This window comes from Equus przewalskii, chromosome 7 (genome assembly GCF_037783145.1).
Source record: "Equus przewalskii isolate Varuska chromosome 7, EquPr2, whole genome shotgun sequence".
NCBI lineage: Eukaryota > Metazoa > Chordata > Mammalia > Perissodactyla > Equidae > Equus > Equus przewalskii.
The window spans coordinates 3,095,372-3,120,390 of record NC_091837.1 but is presented as its reverse complement, the minus strand read 5'-3'; the positions used below and the strand labels follow the sequence as shown (position 1 = coordinate 3,120,390).

At 43.5% G+C, this 25,019-nt stretch overlaps 1 protein-coding gene across 5 annotated transcripts in view; it reads right to left on the bottom strand.

Moving 5' to 3' along the window:
- Positions 1-12,649: 12,649 nt before the first annotated feature.
- The window catches only part of SNRPD3 (small nuclear ribonucleoprotein D3 polypeptide), a 20,393-nt gene continuing 8,023 nt past the window's right edge, over positions 12,650-25,019 (bottom strand). For all 5 annotated transcript variants that reach the window (XM_070628264.1, XM_070628262.1, XM_070628261.1 and 2 more), the window contains 2 exons: positions 14,741-14,933; positions 12,650-12,879 (listed from right to left, as the gene is read on the bottom strand). In XM_070628264.1, the coding sequence (XP_070484365.1) occupies positions 12,818-12,879; positions 14,741-14,933 (255 nt within the window). In that variant the 3' untranslated portion in view covers positions 12,650-12,817. The remainder of the gene's footprint in view (positions 12,880-14,740; positions 14,934-25,019) is intronic.

Sequence of the window (25,019 nt, the reverse complement as noted above, 5' to 3'; positions counted from 1 at the left end):
CGGAGCGCACAAACTTAACCATGACACCACTGGGCCAGCCCCATAACTCTTTTCTCTTCTCAGATTCCTTTTTCTCTGTGTTTCATTTTGGTTAGTTTCTATAGCTATGCCTTAAAGTTCACCAGTCTTTTCTTCTGTAATGTCTAATCTGCTGTTAATCTCACCTAGCTATAGAAGTTCAATTAGAAGTTTCCCCTTCTCTCCTACTTTTCCTTCTTTTTCCTCTCCCTTCCTCCCAACCTCCTCCTCCTCCTTCTTTTGGAATCTTCCATGTCTCTACTTAACTTTTTGAATATATGAAATACAGTTAAAATAACTGTTTTGATGTCCTTCTCTGCTAATTCTAACATTTGTGTCAGTTTGGGATTTTTTTTCTCATTTTTCGGTTGTGCTTTCCTGTCTCTTTGCATGCTTGGTAATCTTGGAGTGGACACCAGACATTGTGAATTTTACGTTAGGCTGCTGGATATTTTTATATTGCTATAAATCTATTTGAGCTTTGTTTGGACTACAGCTAATTGATCTGGAAACAGTCTAACCCTTTCAGTCTTGTTTTTATGGCCTATTAGTTGGGTCCAGAGCAGTGCTCACTCTAGGGCTAACGATTCCTCATTTATGAGGCAAGGCTTTCCTGGATACTTGTATTAATCATATTTTTGTATTTTATGTTTTTAAATGTTTTTTATCTGTGTGATTTTTTTTTTCCCTTGAGGAAGATTAGCCCTGAGCTAACATCTGCTGCCAATCCTCCTCTCTTTGCTGAGGAAGACCGGCCCTGAGCTAACATCCATGCCCATCTTCCTCTACTTTATATGTGGGACGCCTACCACAGCATGGCTTGCCAAGTGGTGCTGATGCGGGGTCGGCAAGCCAAAGAGTCAAAAGAAAGATTTCTTGGACTCTCAAAGTCTGGCAGTAGTGCTGTTTTATTTAGAGAATAGTACAGAATAGCATGGGGACAGGACCCATGGGCAGTCAGAGCTGTTGCTGCCTGGGGACAGGACCCAAGGGCAGTCAGAGCTGCTGCTGCAAACATGGGTTGAGAGTAGGGCTAAATTTATAAGGCATGGGTACGTGACTTATTTTTACTGGAAAAAGAAAAGATGATGTAAAAAGTCATTAAATGGTTTCAGTGAAGATGGGGTCTGGTTATTGTGCGGTCGTATAACTTTAGATATGAATCTGGTCATATAGATCGGCATGTAGGCGAGGATGCCCTGGGCTTCTCTCTCTGGGACAGCCTTAATTCACACCATAAAATCCATCAGATCATATAGATCGGCATGTAGGCCAGGACACCTTGGGCTTCTCTACCTGGGGAGCCTTGATCCACATCATAAAATCCCTCCTGAACGCATTTGGGCCCGAAATCTTTTGGGGATGTGGACGATGGTCAGTCTTCTGTAACTACTTCCGGCTGTACAAGGTCGTAGAGCTGTCCCTAAATGGGGACATAGGTATAGGTAGGAGGTTCAGCGGACCGGAAGGCTGTGCCCTTGGAGTCCAAGGCTGACAAGGTATACAGAGCCTCTGGAGAGAAGAGAGTCATTTGATGAGAAGTGGTCTGGGAGGTAAAACTTTGTTGACATGTGGAAGACAAACAATGAACTAGACAACAAATTATAATAAGAAATATAAGCAGTATGATTAACCCAGTGAATAAGACTTTGATAGTAGTCCAGGGACCTGGTCCTGACCAGGAGTCCAACCAATTGTTTAGGGATAGGGTAGGGTCAGACATGGATTTAATTTGGTGGCTCATATCAGATAGGAAGCCAGAGATATTTTAATGGTAGTCAGGAATATAGACACAACATTCAGTTTTTATAATGGCGCAAGTGCCCCACTGTGCTGCTGTCAAGACATCCAGTGCCATTCAGTTTTGGAGGACTGCCTTATGCATTTGGGATACTTCTAAATCGAGCAGAGAAAGGCTATGTTGTGTATCATTTAATGCCTTCATAGTAAATTTCTTTAGAGCGTCCATGTGCCAGATGACACTTTCAATTCCTAATTGGGGAAGGAAAATTGAGGCAAGGTGGTCATACCAGTGGAAGACAGAGCGGGTCCAGCGCTGTTGCAGGTTGGGTAGGTTAGCAGGAGGAGATATAGTAAATGTAGTTCTACCTTGCATCCAGACGAAGCCCAGGGTGCATTGTCCAATCCATCCAGGTGGTAGCCAAGGCCATAAGTTGGAGCCACATAACCACTGAGTGCCATTAGGGCCTAACCAACGTATGCTGGACCGTCTATCCCAGTCAGTCCCAAACCAATCAGTATTTCTTAAGGCTATGATATGAGAACACATGTAATGGGGAATTTATCTCATAGGTCGGGTGCTATTAGGCCACGTATCACAGGTGTGATTGGTTTGTTCCCAACACAGAGTGGTCTTTTGACTGAGTTGACCACTAGTAGGAGTGAGCCAAATATATTCGTCCCAAATTTGATAGAGTCCATCCTGTGTGTATCGATAAGCTGGGGACTTTACCTTTGGAACTTGTTGTTTATGATCCACTTGTGACAAGGCAAATCTAGTTAGTATTTGGGCGGTAGTGTTGAAGGAAAAGGTTTCATTGTGGCCAGGGGGCTCCCAGGTATCAGAGATGGATGGCCACAAGGAGACATTTTGATTAGTAACAGATGAATCTTGTAGAAGAGAAGAGCTAGAATCTAATATCCATGAATGTGTACTATAGCTTCTACTGAAATATAATTTTTTCTCTCTAAAATCACCCTCATTTTTACAAAAGATACCCAAATTAAGATCAACTGGTTTGCAAAATAAGTGTAGTTTCAATAAAACTTGATCCAAGTATTTACATAAGTGCAGCAAGAATAACAATTGATTATACAGGCTCTTTTTTTTTTCTTTTTAAAGATTTTATTTTATTTTATTTTCCTTCTCCCCAAAGCCCCCTGGTACATACTTGTATATTCTTAGTTGTGGGTCCTTCTAGTTGTGGCACGTGGGACGCTGCCTCAGCGTGGTTTGATGAGCAGTGCCATGTCCGCGCCCAGGATTCGAACCAATGAAACACCGGGCCGCCTGCAGTGGAGCGCGCGAACTCAACCACTCGGCCACGGGGCCGGCCCCTATACAGGCTCTTTTAAATCTGCTTTGCTGGAATTTTTTTATGAGGAATCTCAGATTCAACCGTAAAGGCCTCTCGAGGCCAGAAAAGCCAAGCCAAGGACTTGCCATCAGATTTTGCCTGCAATACTTACAGGTTTGGGTGGACTCCTCTCTTCTAGAGGTCCCCCAAAATATTCTGAGGTTCCTTGCACCTGCCAGCTAAGCAAGCTTCCTTACTTACCAGGTAAGATTGCCGGAAGCTCTGTAAACAAGGTACCAGGCCCATATTTTCAAGTGGCTTTATTTCCAGAAAGTCCAATCTTTGTTCCTGAAAAGCTGTTCTTGTCATATCTGAGCCTGTATGTTTCTCTCAAATATGACATTCCAGTCAAAGCCTTGGTAATATAACCACTGTGTCCTGTTATAAGGAGAACAGATTCTTATTGAACTTATGCAAATATTGCCACAAAGTAACTACACTCACTCACAAGGAGTTTGCAAATTCTGGAGGGATCAAGTAGGGAGAAAAAGATAAATGTTTCAGTTCTGCTCATAAAGGTATAATTTCACTAAATTGCTATAAGGCATAGTTAGCATAAGAGAAAAGAGAAAAAGATTTCCTTAAATCTGAGAAAGAACAACACATCAAAAACAATATTTCAAACAAAAGTCATAAAAAATTATAATCATCCTCATCAGTTCATACAGTCCTGTATAATCGATTCTTGAGCTTAATCTTCTGTTAGCAGATTTATGAGCTCAGTTTCTCTGTTAGAATTCTGTAATTTCTTACCCAGTTCAGTTTTACCATCTGAAAGTTTATCAGAAACCTGTATTCTAGAATCCTGTGTCAGAAACCTTTCCAGGAATTTCTCTGAAGGCGAAACATATTTGCAAAAGCAAAAAGCATCAGAGTAAAACAGCAACAATCTGCAAATGACAAAAGACTCAAAAGGGCAATTGACATATATTAATTAGAACTTTTAACCCTTAACAGACCCTAGTAAAAACTAAAAACTAAGCAATTATTAACTGTCCTTTACATTAGCCTCCTGTGGCTTGGTAAATTCATAAATATGTTTTATAATTTCTAGAAACATGCTACTTCATGGTACAATCTTACTAAAATACAAGACATGTTTACTAATAGACCCAAACACCTTTTAGTTTCTTTGTAATAAGAAGACAAAAGTAGGTAGATCTAGTGACAGCTAATGATAATGTTTCAGTATTTTATCTTATTTGGAAAATGACCCAGATATTCAGTGAGTTTGTCATCATTCACTTTTAACTAGCAACACTTCAAACTTTCAAGTTTCCAGAAAGATTTTGGAAATTATTTTAAATATACGTCATAAGACATAACTATTTAAAAAGTTTACCCAACACTTTTATCTTTTTCACGTCTATTTAGTTTACTCATTTCCAATAATTATTTAGATTGCCTATAATGCTTCTTGAGACATTAGACAAAATTAGGCATCATTTTAAGTTGTTATTTTTGCTAACCAGTTTTGTAATAGAGATAACACCAGCTTATTTGACCAATAAACCCAGGCTGCATGCCTGCATCATATCCAAATACTGACAACTCTGACAACAAGGCTATTTCAATCAAACGAACAAACTTAAATAAGCTTTCACTTACCAAAGGTTAATTCACCTCACGTGAACTTTGAAAGACACTGGGTTAATTTCTACTACATTTAGAATTATGTAAGCGCTTACTTTAAGCCAATTAAACAGAGCTCTTAATTTTTGCCATGCCATCCGGGGGTAAAATACCACACACATATGACATACATATAGACACACATACATAGAATCTCCACAGCTAGTGGTTTTCTTTTCTTTTCTTTTTTTTTTTACCAATATCTGTGGAGAAGACACTCAAGATGCTAGATTTTTTGGCAACGGCATGCTTATGGCCATTTCCTCCCCCCCTCCCCCCCGTCCCTCCCCCCCCCCCCCACTGTTTTTTTTTCTTCAGTCTTAGGAATTAGTGATGGGCTAGATAGTAGTTCCTGGAAAGGGGAGATGATAATCCTTTTTGAGATAAAGGAACTGTGTGGAATCTGAACTGCCTCTAGAGCTGTGTTTCCAGTCTTGCGAGGATTTTCTAAGGACTGTTGCTCTTGATTTTCCAGAAAGTAGATTGTAACTTGAATGACGTTCTAGGTTGATCTACCTGTCCAACTCCATTATAAAGGCACAGAGAAACCCCCCAAGTTTTCTCCCAGCTGGAGTTTCTGGGGCATAACCCATCCAATTGAAAGTGTTTCTAATTAGTTAGAATGCACCCAAGTGGTGAGTCTCCGGGGATGCTTGGGGCGTTCCCCATGGTGGTAAAACTGGTGTCCAACTGACAGTGGACTGCAGAAGGGTGCAGAGCCCAACAGTTATAAGATTTAATCAAGTCCCGCTGAACCGGGGCACTTAGTCTCTGAGCCAGCACAGAGGGAGCCAGGGAAGCAGGAAGCAAAGGCCTGGAACTTGCTGGAGGCTGGGGCTCCCAGCACCAGGGTTGAGAGTTAAGTCCCTGGTGAAAGTGATGCGGGGTCGGTGAGCCGAGGAGTCGAAAGAAAGATTTCTTAGACTCTTAAGATCTGGCAGTAGTGCTCTTTTATTTAGAGAGTAGAATAGCATGGGGACAGGACCCATGGGCAGGCAGAGTTTCTGCTGCTGCTGCTGCTGCTGCCCCCGCTGGCATGGGGACAGGGCCCATGGGCAGGCAGAGCCGCTGCTGCTGCCCCCGCTGGCATGGGGACAGGACCCATGGGCAGGCAGAGCTGGTGCGTGGGGACAGGACCCACGGGCAGTCAGAGCTCCTGCTGCTGCCACGAGTTGAGAGTTAGGGCTAAATTTAAGGCATAGGTATGTGAGTTATCTCTTTACAAGACAAAGAATATGTAAAAAAGTTAAAATGGTATCAGTGCCCGTATGGTCTGGCCATTTGGATTTGGCGGTCCCACAACTTTTAGATAAGAATCAAACCGGATTGAGTAAATGGCAGAAGTCACCGCTTGAATTTTATCCTCGGCTAAAGACAAAGGAGGATTTGGGGGGGGGGGGGGGTCAGTTACATGAGGTTGCCAGACAGTAACCAACTTAAGTTCTTGCCTCTGGCATTGATTAAGAGCTTCTAGAGATAAGACCATCCCCCCTTCTTCCTGGCACAGAGAGGAAGGCATCTTCACAGATAGATGTTTCCCTTAGAAATGTAAATGTTTCCCAACAAAGGGGCAAACAAATTCCACTCCTTGGAGCCTGAATCTCATCTGTAGTTTTAAAACTAACCAGCCTAAAAATCCTCATCATAAGCCATTTTGAAATTAAGCAGCCTAAAAATCCTCATCAAAAGGTTTTCAAGTTTTCAATTTTACAGAAGGTCCAGGTTCTGCTCAGGTCCAGCCTGAACTTAACCTGGACTTGGTGACAGCAGAAGAGATGATGAACAAGACAAAGAAAGGAAGAGATCAGACCTCACTCTCATGGCCTCTTCTAGAGGGTTATCAAGAAAGGAGTCACACAACAGTTCCCATGCTGGGGCACGCTACCCCAGCAGGACAGCGCACAGAATGAATCACAGGTCTCCTACCCTCATAGCCAAGTAGGAGACTAAAATACTCAATGAGTCAACCATCAAGAGAGGGCACCCCACTTGGGGTCGCCAGGGCGATCAGGCTAGCAAACCAGAGTCGGGGGTGTGGGGAACTCCCAGGGGTGGAGCCTTTGACTCTAAAGATTTCTTTGTTTCCCAGTTGCAAAGCTCAAAAGGAGACCAAAATGGCCACTGTAACTCTAAGAGAGAGGAAAGAAACGGGTCCATTACCTTGAAAATTCCCCCTGAACCTAGGGCAGCATCCTACCCGTCATTCCTCCTGTAGGGTTCCTATAGCAAGGGGTGATGGGGGCATCCCCCAGCATTGCATCCCTTGTATACTTTCCCTATTATGCCTCGCAGTAACAGGTGCCTGGTGAATGGTCCCAGATAAAAGGATAGACAAAAACAGTGAGGAATTTTCCGCTGGTCTGGGGGACATTCTACCCAATTGCATCCTGGAGCCACTCTCCCAAGAAGGGGTTCCCATACTCAACCAAAGGTTAGAGTTTGGTACTTTCCTTGAACCAGAGTCCCGATTGGGACTTTCCCACAGTTCAGAGTGTGGTCAGGAGCCATAGGGAGGGACCCCAATCCAGCCTTAGGAAAAGAAACCTTCCACAGGAGTCTTGGAGATTGATGACCATCCTGATAACTTAAGTGGTAGACCTGTGCCCACGTAAAATTTATATATTAGAGATAGGATTAGGAAGGAATGGCTTAATTCATTCTTCATCACCCTCAGGCTTAAGGTACTGATTCTCTTCAAGCTGAATGCCATGATTTGCCCCATAGAGTAGCCATGGGCAGCAAACGTGGATTCATACAGCTGTCCAAGAAGGTTCCCGATGGAGAAGTGAATTTAGATCCATCCTCGAAAAAGAGAAAGGCACAAGGGAAAAAAGGGCACTTACCAGAACTTGAGCTCACAAGCCAATGAAGCAAGTTCCCCATACGGGCCACCAGAAGTGATGCGGGGTCGGCGAGCCAAAGAGTCCAAAGAAAGATTTCTTGGACTCTCAACGTCTGGCAGTAGTGCTCTTTTATTTAGAGAATAGCATGGGGACAGGACCCATGGGCAGTGAAGAGCTGCTGCACGGGTCCTGTCCCCATGCTATTCCATACTGTTCTCTAAATAAAACAGCACTACTGCCAGACTTAGAGAGTCCAAGAAATCTTTCTTTGGACTCTTCGGCTCGCCGACCCCGCATCAGTGCCATGTCCGCACTCGGGATCTGAACAGGCTGCCAAAGCAGAACATGCGCACTTAACGACACCGGGCGGCCCCATAATGTGACTTTTTTTAAATGACACTTTGACATCTTGGGGCTTTGCTAATCCTGGAGAGACTGCCCCTCCCAGAGTTAGTTAATTCTCAGACAGTAAGTAACTTGCCTGTGGGTATGCCTTTCATATACAAACTAACCAACCCAAACTCTATCCCCAACCACCTTTACCTAACTCTCACACCAAGCCAGTGTTTCCTCTGCCCTGAACCACCCCAGGACCAAGTACTAGATAAGAGATCACCCCAATAGCCAGAGCCCTTTGCCTTTATTCAAATCATCCAATTCTAAACCTGCCTAGCTGCCTCATCCATTCCTTCCCCATGGAAACCACAGTGACGGCTCTGAGCCACACTCCCCTCGCACTCCCTTCCTTCATTCTGCCTCATGACCCACCCTTGTGTTTCTTCATGTGACCCTGCGTGGCATGATGTGCTGCCTCTTGGGAGCTGTAATAAACTCTTCTTTCAAGGCAGTTGTCTCCATGTATGTCACCTTACCATACCTGATTTAAAAAAAATCCTTGGTACATTTTAAAACATCTACCCAATATCCTATGAATTGAGTTTTTGTCTGGATAGTAAGAACAGGAATTATTCCCAGCCACAAGGCTGGGATGCCAGCCACTGTTATCCTTTTTGATGGTTCCTTCCCCAGCCTCAGTTAGTTTCCTCACACTCATGTGCCGATGAGTATTCTGAATATGCAAGAGGCCTTCTGCGGATCTCGAGTTCTCTGTGTAGCCGCCTTCTCTCTGGTATTCTGTCCTATGAACTCATCTCTCTGAACTCTTAGCTCTGACTCCTCAGCCCAGGTAGGCTGGCAGGGTCTGCTTCAGCTCCCCCTCGCTGTGCCACAGACTGGAAGCTCTTGCAAGGCAGCAGCCTACCTTATTTGTTTTCCATCTCTTAGTGATTACTCAATGTCTGAGTTTTGGTTTTTTCCAGGCATAAAGGTAAATCCAGGTAATTACCCACGTCTTGGCCAGAAGCAGAAAAGATCCAGTATGCTTTATTTTGACTTTATTTGTTTAAAAGGTTATGGAATACCCAGCAGGTGAGTGTAGAAGCTGAGAGTATAAACGAATCAACTGAATAAAAACTCTCCCTGGTACAGATAACAAACCATAGGCTTGGAGAGAAGTGGTAGTGGAGGTAGTCAGAACCAGAATCCATCTCTTAAACCTTGGTCTAGTTATCTTTCTGACATCATCCTTTCTTCTATATCTTCTTTATCTTGCCAAGTTGTTTTCCATTTTAAAGTAACATTTTCAAAGACAAAACATGTTTTTTTTAAAAAGAGAGAATGTGCTTAAACATGCAGACCTCCACATGCGCTTGAGACTGCTCCCCACCCCGAATCATGGCAAAAAGTTGGAAGCTTGTTCTCTAGAAGGCATGAGAAGGTTTCTGGACCAGGAAGTTTTCCCAGAAACCCAGAAGATGAAGTGATCTGGACATACTAGAATGCTGAAACTCCCCAGTCCTCTTCCCCCACTGAGCTCCCAGAAGGCCAGAAGTTCAAGGTAAACCCTCAGGACAAGAGACTGGAAATTTTCTCCAGGGAATCTGACCAGCCCAAGAGGAAAGTCGTAAACGTATGGACATTGGGGATTTACCCAAAAAAGTTCAATCAGCTCACCTTACTAACACATACACTTTTTAATACCTCACTCTTAAAGAGAAGCAGACCAATGATTGCCAGGCAGCTAAGGAAAGTCTGTAACATGAAAAACTAAAGGAAAAAAAAAAGAGAAAAAAACATTATGCAGGGAGATGAAAGCTTCCACAAACATTTCAACGTTCTCAGAGATAAGATACTGCAACCACAGAACAAAGGCCTGTTAAAAATTTAAAAAAGGAACATTCAGAGAATCAACCTGGGGGCACTCTTCCATAAAGGAGATCAAAGATATGAAAATGGAGCCGTGGTGGGGGGAGAAAATAAGTCCAGGAGACCCAACATCTGATTAACAGGAATTCCAGAAAGAAAAGTCAGAAAAGCAAACGAAGGAAATCATTAACAAATAATTCAAGGAACTTGCCCAGAAATGAAGGATGGGAGTCCATTCTGAAAAGGTTCATCAAAGGCCTGGCACAATGCATGAAAACAGACCTTCACCAGTGCGTGTCATTGCGGTATTTCAGAAGACTGCCAACAGAAGAGAAAAAAAGTCACATAGAAAGGATCAGGACTCAGAATGGCTTCAGACTCCTCTACAGCAACACTAGATCCTAGATGGAAAAGTAACAGTGCCTTCAAAGTTCTAAAGGAAAACAAATCCCAACTTAGAATTTCATAGCCAACCAAGTGTGAGAACAAGACATTTTCAGACATGCAGTCTCTCAAAAAACTAGTTCCCATGCACCCCTCCTACCACAAGTACTCTAGCAGGATGGGGTAATAACCTGAGAGCGGAAGAGGTTACACAGAAAACAGGAAATTCAACAGAGAGGGGTGGGGAGAGCCCATGATGACAGCAATGCATCAGGCACAAGGGATAGCCAGTCTAGGCTGGGGTGGGTCAAGAGGAAATTGATGAAACAGAGGATGTATGAATGTCTTCAGAGAAGTTTGCGGTTGATTTGGTCACAAGCAGACAGACAATTAAGCAAATAAAAATGCAAGATTATTAATTCTAGGGAATAGAAAGTTCTGCAGGAAAGTAATCTAGCCCACTACATGGCTCAGCATGATTTAAATACCAGCCATAATAATGTAAACACTGTGCTCTAACTAGACTTATAATATCAGGGGGGTGAGTGATGGGGAGTCCACGCATGGCGGGCAGTAGGAGAGAAAAGTCAAAAGAAAATGACTAAGATGGAATCATTAAGGAGTAGCCAGGCAAACATTTCAAGTGAGACTGTGGAGGCAAATACTAAGGAAACAGTCAGGAGTTGAAAGGGACTACCCTGAGGCAGGGAAAACGGGGCAGAAGAACAGGGAGGGTACGGCTGGTGTTTCTCATAATAAACCTTGCAGAACTTTTTACTCCTTCAATGTGAATAACTGATTTTTTTCTAAACTGCAGAACCCTTCACTTTTCAGCATCTAGGGTTACAGCTAGTTTTCACTGTGTGCAGAATCATTCAAGGCTGCCTATCCCTACATGGTTCTCAGGATGAACCCTGTCCAGTCAGCTTTTCAGATTCAGGATGCACTTCATTACTATCAACTGTAGTGTGTTATTTAAAATATTGTTTACTGTAAAAGTATAGTTTAAGTAGTGATCATACTAACATAATATACTCCAGTCCAGGGTCAAAATGTGGCCTCAGTGATATACTGAATCAGAATCACCCAGCTGGGGTGGCAAGGGCATTTTGTAAAATGCAGGTTCCTGGGCCCCACTCTAGACCAACTAATTACTGTTTCTAAGGGTGGGGCCTTGGAATCTTCATTTCTAACAAGATCCCTTGCTGATGCTGAAAACTACTGTTCCCATGGAGCCGAGTGGTTCAAGTTCCGTGCACTCCACTTCAGATCCTGGGCACAGACCTACTCCACTCATCAGCCATGCAGTGGAGGCATCCTACATACAAAGTGGAGGAAGACTGGCACAGATGTTAGCTCAGGGCCAATCTTCCTCAGCAACCCCCCCCCCCCCAAAAAAACCACACTACTGCTCTCACTCGCTATAATAATAACTCAGCAGGCTTTATTAATAAGCCAAGAGATCAACGTCTATAAATCAAGGTGACCAGCACAGAAGAGTCAGAGGGGTTGGGGATGCTGGAGCAAGAGGCACAGGGTCTGCTCTGGGTGGATGGTCTTTGAAGCCTTACTGCACATGCCTGTGGTATCTGACTGATGGGCGATGCTTGCTCCTCAGGAGTTCTTCATTACAGGAATTACACAAGGTCTGTTACCTCGTGGCAGTGTCATGATTACAAGACAAATCTTGTTAGAAAAGCCCTACTTGATGCCAGATTAACAGCTGTGTTGGATTTTCTCGTTCCTCTTCTTTTATTACTTGAACAATTGTTCAATGAGCAATGTTCTAAGAGCCAAAACTGACCCCTTTTCCTCAACAGTTTTTGCTTAGCTCACCCTATACTGAACACTGCAAGACCTCTTTTCAGTATTTGACTTCTTCAGCTGCTTTTCCGATTTGTTTTTGTCGCAGTGACTCGCTTTACATACCCTGTCCTCTCTACCTTTGCTACAGTAAAACCTGGCTGTGCCAATGGATGCTGAGATGTTCTGATAAAGGCACAAGAATCTGTCCCCCAAAATCACCACACACTGCTTATCAAGCCAGTACAGGAGCCACAGATGTTGGCCACTAACATTCTCAGAATCACCTTTTAATTTTAGATTACTTTTGCCAAACGCTGAACCACTAGGGTTTCCAGGCCAGAGACCAGAGCACTGGACTTTTTCATAGGCCAGGACAGCCCGTGTTGTGCTGTTCAACATTTCCCCTAAAGCTACCTGAACAAAGCTGCATGTAAATGCCTGTGTCTGAAGACCAAGGAGACAGCCAGTGTATTCTCAGGGGTTTTCTGAGGGCTTGTAACAGCAGCTTAAACTCTTATCAATAACTGTGCTACTTCAAAATAACTGGCATTTTCCCAGGACATCTCCCAGGGTGTCAAAATTTAACCTGCTGCCAAAGCAAACACAAACCAAACTCCAAAACGAACACACAGTTCTTATTTTCTCAAAAAAACAAACCAAAAAACCAAACCAAACCAATCATATTTATTTAGTTTAACATTTCCTCTGATCTAAAGAGAAAGTTGACAAAAGAAAACCTAGGACATATACATAAGCACACACCCCCCACCCCCGAACTGAGATAACCTAAAAAAAAAAAAATAGAGGCAAAGTTCTGTTCAATAGATAAATTTATCTTCGCTTCTGGAAGATGTTTCCACGTCCCATTCCACGTCCTCTTCCTCTCGCAGCCACTGAAAGGTGGGATAGAGAAAGGACAAGGCCAGGTCAGTGTGGTCAATGAGTACTCATGCTACAGAGCAGCCAGAGCCCTAGGACATCGATGTAGGAAGGGGCCTGAGAGGCCACCTGGGCCAACACTACGTCCACCCACTGCATTTCACAGGCGAAAATGGAGACGCAGAGAGGGATTCAGAGTGGGCACCAGACTCCTGCCTTCCAGTCCAGCACCGCTCTCCACAGGAGGCTGGGAGGCAGGGTGTCAAGAGTGAGGGTGGTTTGGAAAGCAAGTCTGAGAACCAGAGAAAAGATGAATTCCCAGAGCTGGCCTAGGGCGAGCTAATAAAACATGACAGATGTATTTAATTCACACTCAGAATTCTGAAACACACAGACTTAAATGTTAATGTCTGTTAAATCTGAGTGAGGGGCTTTATTATTCTTTGAGCTATTCTGCACGTATAAAATTCATGATAGCAAAAAAACACTCAAAATGAAAAAACAAACAAAACTTCTCCTCATACCAAGGTCACAAAAAGATCACTGTTCTCTGTGACCCAAGGGTTCTAGGAGGGGACCAGTGGCTTTGAAGGATAGGTGAAAATATTTTGATGGCTACTAATTAGAGCCTCATCCCCCTCTCCTTACAGAGCCTGGACTGCCCTGAAGAGGGAGGAAGTCACCTGAGAGCCCAGCCCCACGCTGACAGGACAGAACAAGGGGTTTGGAGAGGCACTGATGGCTCAGGCAAAAGCCAGTGGGCCTGGGCCAACCACTGCCCAGTGCCTTCTAGTGCACAGCCACCAGGTTTCCCCTTTTGTTAGAGAAGATGGTGCAGTTACAGAGTGACAAGGATGGCAGCCCTTCCCTGAGAAGGCAGAGAGAATATCAGTTCTAGCAAGAAAGCTGGCATTTCTGAAAATCATTCCTTCTCCAGAACAAAAGGTCCAGAGCTTCTGGTTCCATCTCCCCACAAACGCCTCTTGTCTAGGAAGGGCAAGGAGAGTCTCGGCTCAGTTTTTTTGGAAGGTATTTTAAAGGATTACTCTATTACATCTTTAAAGTCAAAAGCTACCTCATATATAACATAAGTGATATTCAGCGACTTTCCTGCCCTGTAAATCTTCTTACCGATACTAAGACAGTTTCTAAGGACTGCATCTGCTTTCTTAGCTAATTAACATGGCAGAACTTCTCACGGACCCAAATATAAAACCTCTGATGGGGCTAAACCAGAAGAAACAGTGGGAAAAGGCTAGTCCCGCTTTCAGAACACGCTAAAGAAAGGATTTATTTTCAAATGTAAGAAGCTTTGAAAATAGAAGTCCAGCCCCATTTAATGGGTAAAGATGGCTTAAAACTGCTTACTCTTTACCTGGGGATGGATCCCCCATCATCAGAATTTCTCCCGATTTATGCTGGGTGTCAATACACATCCCCGGCCTGGGAACTATTGCCCATCGCTTCAGGGGTCAGCTAACCCACACCAAGGTGCCCTGCTCAGCAAACTAGACAAGAACAAGCTTCCCCCAGACGTCTCAGAGTTTCTGGAAACAAAGGGCCTTCTAGAAATTCATTATAGGAGACTTCAACTCTTTCATTTAAGACAGGAGTCCCCATCTTTTTTCTAAGAAGCCACTCTGGATTTTGCATAAGCCCTATGAATGTGCTCAGACGAGGCAAGACAGAGAAGGCAGGACAAGGGCCCGAGTACCTCACAAGTGAGGGCCCCAAGACTGCAGGGAAAAGGGGTGGCAGTGGGTGTGGAGACAGCTGAGGTCAGGTCCACCCCCGTGCCCAGGCAATGACAGGGTCCTTTCCTAAAAGATACACAACAAACCTATACGTTAAAACCAGTACATGAAGAACACCTACCTTGGGCCTTCAGAATAGCAGCTTTTCCCCGACCGGCCCCCGAGCCTTGGTTTTTATTTTTCATGCTCTTTAACATAGGTGCGTTTTTCAGCATGTCAGGCAAAATCAGGAAGCGGATCTTGCTGCCGCGGATGTACACCTGCTCCAGCTGTGCCACTCGGCCATCTCTGTATGTGACTGTGATGTTGGACATCTGGAAGGGAGTCACCACCTCATCAGTAAGGGCCAGCAGCACCAGCGGGGAACAGGGACACACAAAGAGGAGAAGCCTTGGCTGGTGGGAAGTCCAGAAACGCAGAAACTAACATCATGAAATAAAGGAGCCAGGCAAAGCTAGGGGAAGAGGAGTGCCTACTGTGTGCACCAGGGACTGTGCCCAGCATTTCACAAATATGGTCCTCACGGCAGCTCCAGGGTAGGTGCGAGCTTTCCCATTTTTACAGATAAAAAAACTAAGGCACTTGCCCAAAGGCAAAGAGCCAGACGCAGGGTCTCCAGATTCGAACACAGCTGGCCTGGCTCCAGAGCTCTAACTCTGCTATCCTGCCTCCCTGCCAGCATGTGAAGCGCTCCCAGTGGTGACAAATTAACGGAAACAGCTTTGAACTGCTCGTCCAGACTGTGTTCTCTCTCGCATCTGCCCCACACACAGACTGCAAAGAAACTGTGAAGGTCATGGGCACACAGCAGATGTGGTTCCCACCCTCCCAGAGAGCACACTCTAGGAGACAAGACAGGGCCCCTCTGGAATGGGTGACGAGGGACTGAGAAGTGGAGGTGGCAACAGCTGTACGAAGGGCCTAGATTCTTGCAGAGGTGTGAGGCAGGAGCTGGCACAAAGAGAGACAGAGCAGTTGGGCAGGAACCTACATATTGCAAGGACTGGAGCAGTGGAATTGGGACCAAGGACAGGGCTGTCACCTCAGACTATAGAGGTCACTCAATTTGTGGACAGATGAAGGGTGGACAGGGTTACAGCAGCACCGGAAAGATGAATATGCCAACATGGGTACACTGTGGGATGGAGAGGTGAGGAGCCTAGAGGTGAGACCAGCCAGGAGACCGGGTTGGCGTAGGAAGGTGACACAACCTGCCAGCGCCTATCTCAACATCACATTTACCAGAAAAAGTAGCTTATTTTACGAGCCTTCTGGATGGAAGAGGATTATATTTATTCAGAATGGGTCAAGCCCACATTGTAGAGAGGTGTGTGGTCTCCCCATCTTAGACTCACTTGCTCTTTTCTTCAAGCACTAAGTGGCCACTCAGCCTCTGCCGGAACACCCAGTGTGCAAAGACTAACAACACTCTAGGGCTGCCCCCGCTCTATCTGCGCAGCTGGAACGGTTTCTAGAGCTTCAACACACTGTCCCTGTTCGACCCTTAGAGGCAAACAGGCTTGCTCAAGTTTCCCAGAAATCTGCTCCAGGCTAAACAGCCTCAGTTTCTTAACAAATTTCCACACGGTTTCTAAGTCCTTGCCATCTTGTCCTTGCCTTGAAGAACACCATAGCCTCTGGTGCCACAAACGAACACCAGGTGTGGTCAGACGACCTGAGAAAGAAACCTGGGTCCGACCGAGGCTCACAAATACCAGACGCACCCGTGACTTGGTAGAACACAGAACAGGCCTGAGAACCTCTACTTATGGCCCGGCCCTGCCTCCACCAGGGGTATAACCCTGGCTAAGTCTCCTGGCTGCCCTGAGCCTCAGTTCCCTCACCTACAAAGTGAGGAAAACACAACAGAAAAAAGCCAGCGTTCCCCAAGCACTTAACTCATGTGCCAGGTGATCTCACACAGCAACTCATTTTATGAGATAGATACTGTCCCATCCCCACGAGAGAGATGAAGAGGCACAGCCCATCAGAGGCAGATCTGTTCCCAAGGCCACACCCTTCCCCACCTTCTAGCCTCCTGCCTGGGCCACACTGCCCCTATATATGGCCTGGCTGGGGTTTGAACCCAGGTCTATCTGACTCTGAACCCACATTCTTTTTTTTTTTTTAATTGAGTTATTGATAGGTTACAATCTTGTGAAATTTCAGTTGTACATTAATGTTTGTCAGTCATGTTGTAGGTGCACCACTTCACCCTTTGTGCCCACCCCCCACCCCACCTTTCCCCTGGTATCCACTAAACTGTTCTTAGTCCATAATTTTAAATTCCTCATATGAGTGGAGTCATACACAGATTATCCTTCTCTAGCTGGCTTATTTCACTTAACATAATTCTCTCAAGGTCCAACCATGTTATTGCAAATGGAATGATTTTGTTCTGTTTTGCAGCTGAGCAGTATTCCATTGTATATATGTACCACATCTTCTTTATCCATTCGTCTATTGCTGGACACTTAGGTTGCTTCCACGTCTTGGCTATTGTAAACAGTGCTGCAATAAACATTGGGGTGCATAGGACTTTTGGGATTGCTGACTTCAAGCTCTTTGGATAAATACCCAGTAGTGGGATGGATGGATCGTATGGTAGTTCTATTTTTAACTTTTTTTTTTTAAAGATTTTATTTTTTTCCTTTTTCTCCCCAAACCCCCTGGTACATAGTTGTGTATTCTTCGTTGTGGGTTCCTCTAGTTGTGGCATGTGGGACGCTGCCTCAGCGTGGTCTGACGAACAGTGCCATGTCCGTGCCCAGGATTCGAACCGACGAAACACTGGGCCGCCTGCAGCGGAGCGCGCGAACGTAACCACTCGGCCATGGGGCCAGCCCCTCTATTTTTAATTTTTTGAGGAATCTCCATACTGTTTTCCATAGTGGCTGCACCAGTTTGCATTCCCACCAGCAGTGTATGAGGGGGTTCCTTTTTCTCTGCAACCTCTCCAACATTTGTTGCTATTAGTTTTAGATATTTTTGTCATTCTAACGGGTGTAAGGTGATATCTTAGTGTAGTTTTGATTTGCATTTCCCTGATGATCAGCGATGATGAGCATCTTTTCATGTGCCTATTGGCCATCAGTATATCTTCTTTGGAGAAATGTCTGTTCATGTCTCCAGCCCATTTTTTGATTGGGTTGTTTGATGTTTTGTGGTTGAGTTGCGAGAGTTCTTTATATATTATGGATATTAAGCCTTTGTCAGACATATGACTTGCAAATATTTTTTCCCAGTTAGTGGGTTTTTTTTTGTTTCAATCCTGTTTTCATTTGCCTTGAAGAAGCTCTTTAATCTGATGAAGTCCCATTTGTTTATTCTTTCTATTGTCTCCCTTCTCTGAGAAACCATGGTGTCTGAAAAGATCCTTTTAATACTGATGTCAAAGAGTGTACTGCCTATGTTTTCTTCCAGAAGCCTTATGGTTTCAGGTCTCACCTTTAGGTCTTTGATCCATTTTGAGTTTATTTTGGTGAATGGTGAAAAAGAATAGTCAATTTTCATTCTTTTACATGTGGCTTTCCAGTTTTCCCAGCACCATTTGTTGAAAAGACTTTCTTTTCTCCATTGTATGCCCTCAGCTCCTTTGTCAAAGATAAGCTGTCCACAGAGGTGTGGTTTTATTTCGGGGCTTTCAATTCTGTTCCATTGATCTGTGCACCTGTTTTTGTACCAGTACCATGCTGTTTTGATTACTGTAGCTTTGTAGTATGTTTTGAAGTCAGGGATTGTGATGCCTCCCGTTTTGTTCTTTTTTCTCAGGATTGCTTTAGAAATTTGGGGTCTTTTGTTGCCCCATATGAATTTTAGGATTCTTTGTTCTAATTCTGTAAACAATGTCATTGGGATTCTGATTGGGATGGCGCTGAATCTGTAGATTGCTTTAGGTAGAACGGACATTTTAACTATGTTTATTCTTCCAATCCATGTACATGGAATGTCTTTCCATCTCCTTATGTCGTCATCCAATTCTCTCAGAAAGGCCTTGTAATTTTCATTATATAGGTCCTTCACTTCCTTAGTTAAATTTACCCCAAGGTATTTTATTCTTTTTGTTGTGATTGTGAATGGTATTGTATTCTTGAGTTCTTTTTCTGTTGGTTCATTACTGGAGTATAGAAATGCTACTGATTTATGCAAATTGATTTTATACCCTGCAACTTTGCTGTAGTTGTTGATTACTTTTAACAGTTTTCCAACGGATTCTTTGGGGTTTTCTATATATAAGATCATGTCATCTGCAAACAGCGAGAGTTTCACATCTTCCCTCCCTATTTGGATTCCTTTTATTCCTTTTTCTTGCCTGATTGCTCTGGCCAGGACCTCCAGTACTATGTTAAATAAGAGTGGTGATAGAGGGCATCCTTGTCTTGTTCCTGTTTTCGGGGGATGGCGTTCAGTATTTGCCCATTGAGTATGATGTTGGCTGTGGGTTTGTCGTATATGGCCTTTATTATGTTGAGGTAGTTTCCTTCTATGCCCATTTTGTTCAGAGTTTTTATCATAAATGGCTGTTGGATCTTGTCAAATGCCTTCTCTGCATCTATTGAGATGATCATGTGGTTGTTATTCCTCCGTTTGTTGATGTGGTGTATCACGTTGATTGATTTGCAGATGTTGAATCATCCCTGTGTCCTGGTATGAATCCCACCTGATCATGATGTATGATTCTTTTGATGAATTGCTGAATTCTGGTTGCCAAAATTTTGTTTAGAATTTTCACATCTATGTTCATCAGTGATATTGGCTTGTAGTTCTCTTTCTTCCTGGTGTCCTGGGCAGGTTTTGGTATCAGCATGATGTTGGCCTCATAGAATGTGTTAGGAAGTGTTCCATCTTCCCTAATTTTTTGGAATAGCTTGAAAAGGACAGATATTAAATCCTCTCTGAAAGTTTGGTAGAATTCCCCAGGAAAGCCATCTGGTCCTGGGGTTTTATTCTTTGGGATGTTTTTGATGGCTGTTTCAATCTCTTTCCTTGTGATTGGTCTGTTCAAATTGTCTGCCTCTTCTTGAGTGAGCTTTGGGAGATTGTAAGAGTCCAAGAATTTATCCATTTCCTCTAGGTTATCCATTCTGTTGGCATATAGTTTTTTGTAGTATTCTCTTATAATCCGTTGTATTTCTGCAGAGTCTGTTGTTATTTCTCCTCGCTCATTTCTGATTTTGTTTATTTGAGCTTTCTCCCTTTTTTTCTTTGTAAGTCTGGCTAGTGGTTTGTCAATTTTATTTATCGTCTCAAAAAACCAGCTCTTTGTCTCATTGATCCTTTCTACTGCCTTTTTCGTTTCAATAGTATTTATCTCTGCTCTGATTTTTATTATTTCTCTCCTTCTGCTGACTTTGGGCTTCATTTGTTCTTTTTTCTCTAGTTCAGTTAGGTGTGCTTTAAGGTTGCTTATTTGGGATTTTTCTTGTTTGTTAAGATGTGCCTGTATTGCAATGAATTTTCCTCTTAATACAGCTTTTGCTGTATCCCATATGAGTTGGTACGGCATGCTATCATTTTCATTTGTTTCCAGGTATTTTTTTATTTCTTCTTTAATTTCTTCAATGATCCATTGCTTGTTCAGTAGTGTGTTGTTTAGTCTGCACATCTTCGTGCCTTTCTCAGCTTTTTTCTTGTAATTAATTTCTAGCCTTATAGCACTATGATCTGAGAAGATGCTTGTTATTATTTCAATTTTTTTAAATTTGTAGAGGCTTGCCTTGTTTCCCAACATATGGTCTATCCTAGAGAATGTTCCATGTGCACTTGAGAAGAATGTGTATTCAGCTCCTTCAGGGTGGAGTGATCTATATATGTCTATTAAGTCCAATTGTTTTAGTTTTTCATTCAGCTCCACTATTTCCTTGTTGATTTTCTGTCTGGATGATCTGTCCATTGATGTGAGTGGGGTGTTGAGGTCCCCTACTATTAGTGTGTTGTTTTTAACATCTTCCTTTAGGTCTGTTAATAGTTGCTTTATGAATCTTGGTGCTCCTGTGTTGGGCGCATAGATATTTATAAGCATTATTTCTTCTTGATGAAGTGTCCCTTTGATCATTATATATTGTCCCTCTGTGTCTCTCTTTACCTGTCTTATTTTGAAATCCACTTGGTCTGATATGAGAATTGCAACACCTGCCTTTTTTTCCTTGCTATTTGCTTGAAGTATTGTCCTCCACCCCTTCACCCTGAGTCTGTGTTTGTCCTTGGGGCTGAGGTGTGTTTCCTGGAGGCAACAAATTGTTGGATCTTGTTCTTTAATCCATTTTGCCACTCTGTGTCTTTCTATTGGAGAGTTCAATCCGTTCACATTGAGAGTGATTATTGATGCATGTGGACTTAATGCTGTTAATCTGTCGCTCATCATCTTGTTTTCCTGCATTTCTTTTCCTGTTTGCTTTAGACTACCCATTTAATACTGCAATTTCTTATGCTGGGTTTCTTAGATTTTTCCTTATTTATGATTTGTGACTCTGTTCTGTACTTTATTTTAGTGTCTACCTTGAAGTTTGTATTTAGAATCTCGTGTATAATATAGTCTATTCTCTGGTGGTCTCTTACTTACTTGACCAATACTGATTTAGACCCTTTACTCTTCCCCTCCTAAATAATTATTTTCATTTTTTATTCCAACTCGTCTTATTAATTGGTAGTTAGAGTGCTAAGATCATCCCTGTTTTGGTAGTTTCCTTACCTTTACCCTAATGCTATAATTGAATATTTGCTATCCTGTTCTGGTTCTATCCATCGGTCTCCCTAGTCTGTGGATTGTGTCCCCTTTCTCCCTTTTTTCTTTTTTCAGGTATGAGAACCTTCTTGAGGATTTCTTGTAATGGAGGGCTTTTGGTTACAAATTCCCTTAGCTTTTGTTTGTCTGGAAAAGATTTAATTTCTCCCTCATAGCTGAAGGAAATTCTTGCTGGATAGAGTATTCTTGGCTGAAGATTTTTATCCTTTAAAGCCTTGAATATGTCACTCCATTCTCTCCTAGCTTGTAGGGTTTCTGTAGAAAAATCCTCTGACAGTCTGATAGGGGCTCCTTTATAGGTTATTCTCTTTTTTTCTTACTTCCCTGAGTATTCTTTCCTTATCTTCCCTTTTTGCCAACTTTACTACTATGTGCCTTGCAGTACGTCTTTTTACATTGACAAATCTAGGAGATCTAAAACCCTCCTCTACATACATTTCTCTGTCGATCCCTAGATTTGGGAAGTTCTCTTCAATAATTTCGTTAAGCACACTTTCTGCTCCATTTTCTTTTTCCATATTCTCGGGAATTCCTATGATCCTTATGTTCTTACTTCTCATTGAATCCATTATCTCTCGGAGATTTTCCTCATTTTTTTAAATTCTTAGTTCTCTTTCTTCCTCTGTCTGGTGTCATTCAGCCTGTCTATCTTCGATTATGCTAATTTTCTCCCCTATGTTGTCTACACGGGCATTCAGGGAACTGGTTTCTGCTTTATCTGGTCCATTGTGTTTTTCATCTCAAGTAATTCTGTTTGATTCTTCTTTATGATTTCAATCTCTTTTGTGAAGTAACTCCAGAACTCCGTTTGTTTCTCTATCTTTCTCTCTACCTCATTGAGTTTTGAGTTTTTTGATTATAGCTGCTCTGAATTCATTATCACTAAGTGTACATAATTCCAAGTCCTCAGGACTTAATTCTGTGTTTTTATTGTTTTCCTTCTGGTCTGGGGCTTTTATAAATTGCTGGATGGTAGAGGAGCGGTTTTTTCGCATGGTGGTAGAATTTGGCTGCAGTTACAGCCTGTCGCCACTAGATGGGGGTCGAGAGCGGCGTGTTATGAGCTCTCCGCCTTGGGGTAAGATGGCTGCGCCCACTGGCTTTGCTGGGGGGGAGGGGCTGTTACTCACACGCGCCGGCCTGGGTTCAGATCAGTTCTGTTCTCTGGTCTCCCAAGGCCCTTGATTTATGGGGTCCCGGCGGACAGAAGCTTTCCCCCCGTCAGCGGGTCTCCACTGAATCAGCCGCAGGAGTCCAGGATGATCCCCCGGTCGCACGGCCCCTCCCCCACTACTTCCCGACCCGTTCCAAAGCGATCACAGACTCTAGGGGAGGGAGCGATGTTCTCTCCTACCGTTCCAGCGCCTCCGAGGGTGTAAGCAAGGTGTATGATCTCTGCCTTCTTGGTACTGTAGGTCTCTAACGAGCTGGCATTATGTTTATTCTCTGAAATTCAGTTCTTCCAATCTTTTGTTGTATTTTGGAGGGGAGAAAATCCCGGGTCAGCTCACCCCGCCATTTTGCTCCACCCTCTTTGAACCCACATTCTTAACCATACATGAGACCACCACTTACTTCCTGTAACTGTCAGGAAGCAAATTAAATAAGACAAGTATCTCTAAATGCCATTGCTGAGTACAGAACAGCTCAATAAATGGGGAAATCTAAATGACAGTTAAAATGCCTATCTGGGGGGCTTTGCTGCTGCCAAGCCACTTCTCCCCAAGCACATTCTGGTACATCTCCCTCCTCTGTCAGAATCTCCCCAACCTGCTTTGAGAGTCCCTGACAGAGGTTGTTACATAAGATTAACACGACTTAAACTGTTTTCACAAATGGCATTGTCCTGGCTAAAGCAGGAAAGAGTCCAGTATCACTTTACTCTGATTACAACCTTAAGAGCCAGGTCTGCTATTGCTCTCATGCTCTCCCGGCAGCACCAGTGGAGAAATGGCCGTGCTGTGACAAAGCCCCACAGTCCCACTGCTTGCCCCACACAGCTTGTTAATAAGCCCAAGCTGTGTTCACACTGTAAGCCAAAGGCAGCAACTTGAGTGAATTAGGTTTTAATGAAAGCCAGGCAGGATCTCAGTTTACTCAACTTTCCCAAAGAGCCATGATGAAACACAGATGGCATAAGCTGGTGCCCAACCGAAATGACAGCCTGGGGGTGAGAAGATCTTTTCACAGTCAAAGTTGTGGGAATTTCCTCACACATCTGGGACTGAGATGGAGAGCACTAGCTCCAGTGTCGTAAAGCAGTGTCACGGTGCTTCAGGATCGTCAATCACAACATCATGTTGTGGACACACAGCAAACACTCCACAAGTGTTTGGTCCCCTCTGCCCCTCTTCCCTGCCCCACCATTAACAGTAGAGCTTCATTCTTTTCCTCTCATCTCTTTCACTCACTTTCCTGCCTGAAAAGTGACAGTCAGAGCTGACAGTCTGATGTTTCATCTTCAGACTGCCCTGGAGATCACAGACCAGGGAGTCAGGGACTTGGGTTTAGATCGCTCCTTCCATGCCTGGGCACTGAGGGCAGCCTGAAGCTGGTCCTCGGAGATCCTGTGATGACTGAAGATCTATTGTATGTAAAACCCTAGCATCATGTCTGGCACAGAATAAGCACACAATGAATGGAAGCTTCTGGCACCATTAAGCACACAGTGTTTTGGAGATAAGTCTTAGTTTAACTTGTCAAGCTAGGACCTAACAGTGCCCAGATGTTGGTTTCTAAATTCTGCTCCCAACTTTTAAAGAAACCAAAGTTCCTAGAAGAAATGACTGATTCCAGAGCTGGGTTAGGGAAGGTAAAACATGAGCCTGTAACAGACATCTATGCCAGAAGATAAAGATGTGCTCCCCCAAAATGGCTGGGACATACCAAAAGGACACAGGAGTCAGTTTGAGAGGGCTCCTACTGGCCAAATCTGAGATAATTTGAACATCAAAATAATGAGAGTAACGGATTATAACCCATTTAATAAAATAGAAATTCATGAGCCCATTTTGACAATAAATGAAAGAATAAATGAGGGATAAGAGAAGGCTCTTTCACACAGTAGACCTAATAAATATAGAAAGAGGATGGAGTAAAAAACAAAAACCAAAAACCTTCTGCAACCATCATAGTAAAAAGACTAAAGCAAGAATCTTCACTGGATGCTAAACAGGCAGGGGATAGGAGGGGGTTGATGAAGAACAGAATACTCACAAGATACTTAAAAAATCTCCCCACAAAATTCTCATGAGGGGCTGGCCCTGTGGCCGAGTGGTTAAGTTCGCGCGCTCTGCTGCAGGCGGCCCAGTGTTTCGTTGGTTCGAATCCTGGGCACGGATGTGGCACTGCTCATCAAACCACGCTGAGGCAGCGTCCCACATGCCACAACTAGAAGGACCGACAACGAAGAATGTACAACTATGTACCGGGGAGCTTTGGGGAGAAAAAGGAAAAAAAATAAAATCTAAAAAAAAAAAAAATTCTCATGAGTTACAAAAGGCAAAAGCGAAAAGACTACACAACACCTTAACCAAAGGATCAAGGTTAACATCACCAATGAGGGGCAAACAGGCATTTCGGGCCTCTGAGTGTGACACCCTGAGAAGATAAAATCACTTATACGTAACAGCCAAAAAAGGGAGTAAAACCCGAT